Here is a 6,352-nt window from a genome sequence, read left to right on the forward strand (position 1 = left end):
GCTTTGCCAAGCGGGTTGTAGACAACGGCAAACATTTGTTGCATCTCTACAATACACACAAATGTGTGTTAAAAATCCAGTGGCCCTCCCAGTGTTGCTGGACTCGAACTCCCAGCAACCAGCATGGCCAATGGTCAGAGATGGTGACGGAAGTTGAGTCGAGCAATGTGTCCCCACTCTTGCTTACACCCACCTGACTCCAAGAATCCCCACCTGGTTGGGAGCCTTCATCTTCAACAGATTTGAAAGTGGCTTACACGCTGCGTACACCCTATACATTGTTTTTTCCCAAAGGATCCTGGGAACTATAGTTTACCCCCTCACATAGCAACCATTCCCAGCACCCTTAAACTATAGTTCCTAGGATTCTTTGCGGGGGGGAGAAACTATGTGCTTTAAATGTGTGGTATGTATGCCCTAGGGTTATATCCCATGCTAGAGTGCATGCATGGACTGCCTTCAAATCGATCCCGACTTATGGCAACCCTACGAATAGGGTTTTCATGGTATTCAGAGATGGTTTACCATTGCCTTCCTCTGAGGCTGAGAGGCAGTGAGTGGCGCAAGGTCACCCAGTCAGCTTAATGGCTGTGTGGGGATTCGAACCCTGGTCTCTCAGGTTGTAGTCCGACACCTTAACCATTACACCACACTCCTATTGAAATCAATGGACATGACTAATTTAGACCCACTCGTTCCAGTGGGTCTCGTCTGAATAGGCCTTAGTTTGATACTAAGCTCAGCGGCAGGGCATTTGCCTTGCGTGCAGAGGCTCTCAGGTTCAGCCCCCAGCATCTCTGCTGCCAGTCAGTGTTGACAATCCTGAGCTAGTTGGACCACCTGGCTGGGGCCACCAGGTGGAGGGACCCGTCACAAAGATGCTTGTGCATCACCGTTGCCGCGGGCCACGTGTGTGGATGAGAGCCACAGGTGTGTCACAATAGCCAGCCCTGGCCTACTTAAGCTGGGGCCCTCGCCACTCAAGGCTCACTTTGCCCAGGGGGAGGCACTGCCCAACAAGACGCTGCACATCCGGGAATCCCCAAACACACTGACCCTCCTTTGGACCAAGAGGGGGGCAATACGGAACCTCTTCCGCCCACTGTCATCCCCCGTTCCCTATTTCTGCTACTTCTACAAGTGCCGCCTTATGTATCGGCGGAAAATGACTCCCTGTGGCAGGAGGTAAGGCGTGGGCCTTGAGGGTGGCATGGGCCGCTCTCTCTCGCAGGACAGGTGAGGAGCCTGTGTGCACTCCCTGCTCCCGAGGAGACGGTTGGGCTCTCAGGAGACCTAGCCCATGACCAGGGATTGATGGGAATGGTAGTTTACCTACATCCAAACTTGACCTGTGTCGAGGCCAGATGTGTCAAGTTTGTAGTCCCATTTAAGCACCTGTGGACTTCAAAACCTTTTTTCCCCTACAGAAAATGATGAGATTAACAGTGCTGACCCTGCTCTCTGTTCCCTTCTCCTGCACAGCTCAACCCTTACCCAGCGTGAGAGCTTGAGTATCAGGCCCCGCTACTGTCGGCAGTGTTCCTGAGTTCGAGGGCGGCTGCCCAGACAGGAGAAAGACCACCGAAGAAGGGGGCAGCGCAACCTTTAAAGAGGTATACAAGGTAAGATGTCCTGCCTCGAGTCTTCTGGGCCTTGCATCTGGTTATGATTATTTTTCTATCTACAAGGCCATCTACACGCACAACGCTTTCCAAAGTGCACACGGACGGGTCTCTGCCCCAACGGGCTTAGTCTAAAATGCCCTTCCTTCTGCTATACCTGACACATTAAGTGGAGCCAGAGCCAATCACAGGCAGAGTCATCTTCTGATTGGTTGTCAGGAGGCAGATGGGATTGGCTGAAGGCAGACTGAGGTTCATGGGGCAGCACCCTATTCGCCCTAATGGACACGCCCCTATGACCAACCAGCTTGATAAGGCAGAGCACGGAAAGGCAGAGCTGGAAAAGGTTCAGAAAAAGGGAAACGATCAAAGGGATAGAGCAACACCCTTTTGAGGAAAGGCTATTACATTTGAGGCTTTTTGCTTAGAAAAAAAAGACCAGAAGCTAAAATGATGAACCTGAGTTTATACTTTGGACACATCATGAGAAGACATGATTCACTAGAAAAGACAATAATGCTGGGAAAAACGGAAGGGAGTGGAAAAAGAGGAAGGCCAAACAAGAGATGGATTGATCCCATAAAGGAAGCTACAGACCTGAACTTACAAGATCTGAACAGGGTGGTTCATGACAGATGCTCTTGGAGATTGCTATAATTCGACTTGAAGGCACATAACATACACACAAGAAGACACAATTAAGGTATACAAAATTGTGTTATGGATGGGGAGAGTTCTCCTGCCTCCCATCATATGAGGGCCCCAATGAGGTCATTGCATTAAGCTCAAAGGCTTTTTGGGAGTGGGATGGGAGAAAAACCTATGTCTAATCCCAGACATTGAGTCCGCAAGGGGCAGGGGACAGACTTAAGCGTTAACCCAGTGGTCATCCTACATAAGAAAATGGTATCATTTATTTATTTATTTACAGTATTACATTTGTATACCGCCCCCATAGCTGAAGCTCTCTGGGCGGTTTACAAAACTTAAACATAAAAACAAATATATGAAAAAAAGAGAACCCACACAGGGAATCTGACAAGAGAGACCTGCAACACAGTGTTGCAGCGCAGAGTGCTCCTCTTCACTGTCCCAGCCAGCAATATCCTTTTCCAGGTATACCATTACAATCCGCCTCCTGTAACAATCAGTTAGCATCCCGTTGCCACAAAGCAAGCTCAGTCCTCACTGAGCCATTTTTGAACCCTCCCATCCCATCTTAATGGACTCTCCCTCCCTTAAAATTTTTAGTCTTGTTCTTCTGCAGTCCTTGGAGTTCCCGTGCTTGTAGGTACCTCTCTCTTGTGTGTGATGCTGTTTTGGGTACACAAACAAATGGCACTCAGAGTCTGGACTTGGAAAGCGAGGGAATTTTGCTCATGCTTTTTATAATCAGCATTTCCAAACATTTCACCCACTACCACAACAGGCTGGGAATCTCACCGTATTCGCTGGCGATCGTCAGCACCCTGATCACCCGATTCAATTGGACTTCCATTTCACCTGGGGCAGCCAGGGGGTCAGCCACTGGCACGGCCTCCTCCAAGCACACACACTTTTCCTCGACACACCTTACCTCGCCCTGGACCGCAACAGCCGTGAAAGGTGAGTGGATAGCAGCAAAGACTTTTGTGTCAGTCTCCTGTGTGTCCTTGCGCTATGACAAGGCTGGACTCTGGTGATCAGAGACTGTATTCTTCAGCATCCTAAAAGTTTTTAGAATCTCGGGGTCATTTTAGGTATGGGAAGTTAAGTTTCTAGCTCTCACGCAAAGCTCAGAAACATAGCAAGGGGGAAGAGGTCAGCACTTCTTTGGAAAGCAATGAAACCCGAAGACGTCTCAACTCCAAAAGGTCATCTGGTGGGCTCCCAGATATGGCTGACACTTAATGATCACAGGTATTTGCTGAAGCATAGTGGTCAAGAGTATGAACTGTGGAGGGGGGAGTGGAAGGCTGTTGTTCAGAGCTTGCCCCAGATTTACTTCTGAGGCTTTTAGGGAAACTTCTGATGCCTCAGCACCCCACACCCCACACCCCACCCTTCTGCAACACAGAGAAAATACTTTCGTACCTTAAAGGGCTGTTGTAGTGTTCACTCCCACGATAGCGCAGGTAACTGGCTTTGAATGCGGGGGGGGGGGAATCATTCCATTTCGCATGTTTGGAAGAGATTGCCTTTGCATTTGGTAGTCAGAATGACAGCACCCACCCGAGAGAGATAGTAGCAGGTTTGGGGAATCTCAAGATTTGCACAAGTAGAAAAACAGTTCTCTTTCCTAAGGGTGTGGGACCCCAGAAAGAGCCTAGTTAAGTACCGAGCATGGTCAGTGGCAGTGGAGTGCTAACTTGATTGTTGGAGTAAAAATAATGTAAGAGCCTGAAGGAGGGGGAATGGAGTATCCTGAACTCTGTGCTGTAACATTTTGTTACAGGTTTGTGTTAAAATGTACATTTACAGTGTCCCCCCCCCCCAATCATTGATTTGAACTGCTAGCAAACTGGAGGCTCAACTTTAGCTCCATAAATAATGGTGGGGCTAGTTTCACAGTTGAGGGGGTCAGGCTAGGAACCTCTATTCAAAAACAAAACTCCATGCATGTAGAAATCTAGCATGTGAGAGAGAAGAGTTCTGGTGTAGCCAGAACTGTACATTCTCTATGTACAGAGAATCCTGTGTGTGGAGGAACATTCAGGCAAAGACCTCGCACACAATCTGAAGCAGTATAGCCCCAACACAGGCAGAATATCTTACCGGTGACTAGGCCCTTTGAAATCTCACTTGGAAGACAACCGCATCCTCAGGGGCCTAATTTGGACCCTGTGGCTGTTTCTGCTCCTAGCCTGTTCGCAACGCTGGAATACGTGGAGGAGAAGACAGAAGCAGACCAGGTGTTTGTTAACTTCCACAAGTCTCGGCGGGACAGAGGTGAGAAACGCTTTCCCAGGGAATTTATGTATGTATTTGATTTATATCCCGCCCTTCCTCCTGGCAGGAGCCCAGGGCGGCAGTAAGACTCTGGCTTTTTGGCCCGGGATTGAATTCTACATACCATAAAACAGGGGATGGAACAGAAAAGGGCAGCTTAGATTAGCAAAGCATAAACATAGCCATGTTGCCCCATACAAAAAAAATCCAAGGCTATATAAGCAGCAATACTTTCTATTAGCCGTAATAGTGTGCAAGCTCTCAAAGAGCCTTGAGGGAACATAGCTCAGTGGTAGAGCATCTGTCTGACATGCAGAAAGCTCCAGGGTTCAACTCCTAGCATCTCCAGGTCATGCTGAAAGTGTCCCCTGCTTGAAACCTTGGGGAGCCATGATCAGTCAGCGTGGACAGGCCTGTGCTAGATGGACCAGTGGCCTGACTTGGCATAAGGCCGCTTTTTAGGTTCCCTATTCGGATCCATGAGGACCGGGAGCTTACTTTATTTTAAAGGGAAGAGCATGGCTCAGTTTGGCTTTTACTGACAAGTTAGAAAAACCTAGACCAGCACCTGCAAATGAATGAGGACACGTTCAAGGTTTATGAAATTACACATTGCATACAGAAAATGAGGTTTGTCCTCCTCCGATAGTACTAGAAACCAGGGCCATCCAGTGGAGCTGAATGGTGGGGAGATTCAGGACAAGGCAACACACTAAATGCGGTGAAAACTAGAACTGACTGGACACAAGGGATGGGCAAGAAATTACAATTCACACCTAAAGCCAAACCTATCAAATTTGCACTTTCCAAAATATGAGGACCAAAACACAGCCATCCTTCAAAATGCACACTCGTTTGAATTTTGCGATGCAGTTTGCCAACCAATGTTTACAAAAATGCATGTTAGGGTTAAAGCCATAAAAATGAATCTGCGAGTGAAAATAACATGCAAAAATGCATTATGACTAGAAACGGCTAGGAAATGTGTACATTAGTCACAACTGCCTACACAAAGGTGTTCATTAGGAGAAACGAACACTAAAAATGCAGAATTTTCATAAGGACTAAGAAACAAATTTGCAAATTGCTATAGAAGGGTGCAGATCTGAATTTAAGACTGGGGGGGAAAAGTGGGAAACAGAACCGAAACGATAAGTTCTTTCTTTCCATCCCTACTGGAGACACACACCAACTCCAGAATTAACTTTTAGTAATAGTTGTGAAGTCCAGGAAGAGCAAGACGGAAGGGAAGAGTCACACCAGAGCAACAGCACCAGGGCTAGGTAAGCAAAGGTATCTTCTCGCCCTTTGGTTCTCTAACCCTGTTCTCTTCCCCCCAAAGGCGACCTGCTACGAGCGTTTGGCTTCTTGGGTTTCGAACTCGTACAGCCGGACTACCCCAACCTCCCGCCCTGGGAGGATGTCATTTTCATGGCCTACCCCATGGAACGAGAACTCTGCTAAGAGGAGCGGCAGCAGCAGACCCTGAAATCAGACACGCCAAACAGACCGCATGGGGCTGTGCTTACGGGCAGGCTCCTTGAATGAGCTGGCCAGTCTGGCGCCTGCTCTCTACTAGGTGGCATTAAACTGGCATGAAAGCGCAGGCGTGCTGTGGATGAATTGGGTAGGGGTGGGCCAGTGCCTCAGTGGGGTAAAAGGCAGAGTTGGGCATAAGTGTTTTATTTGCCTAATCCTCTTCGAAAGCCATCCGGGTCAGTGGCTATCACTGCCTCTTGTGTGAGTGAATTCTATTGTTTCGCTAGGCACAGGGCGAAGAAGCACTTTCGTTTGTTGTCAGG

The 6,352-nt window shown here is 48.3% G+C and overlaps 1 protein-coding gene across 1 annotated transcript; it reads left to right on the plus strand.

Moving 5' to 3' along the window:
• Positions 1–140: 140 nt before the first annotated feature.
• On the plus strand, positions 141–6,098 carry OAZ3 (ornithine decarboxylase antizyme 3). Its single transcript, XM_061606728.1, is given in 7 exon segments — positions 141–167; positions 986–1,185; positions 1,483–1,543; positions 1,545–1,622; positions 3,052–3,227; positions 4,465–4,550; positions 5,893–6,098. Coding segments are annotated over 7 exon segments (834 nt in total).
• The last annotated feature ends 254 nt before the right edge of the window (positions 6,099–6,352 follow it).

This window comes from Rhineura floridana, chromosome 22 (assembly GCF_030035675.1).
Source record: "Rhineura floridana isolate rRhiFlo1 chromosome 22, rRhiFlo1.hap2, whole genome shotgun sequence".
NCBI classification, from domain to species: domain Eukaryota; kingdom Metazoa; phylum Chordata; class Lepidosauria; order Squamata; family Rhineuridae; genus Rhineura; species Rhineura floridana.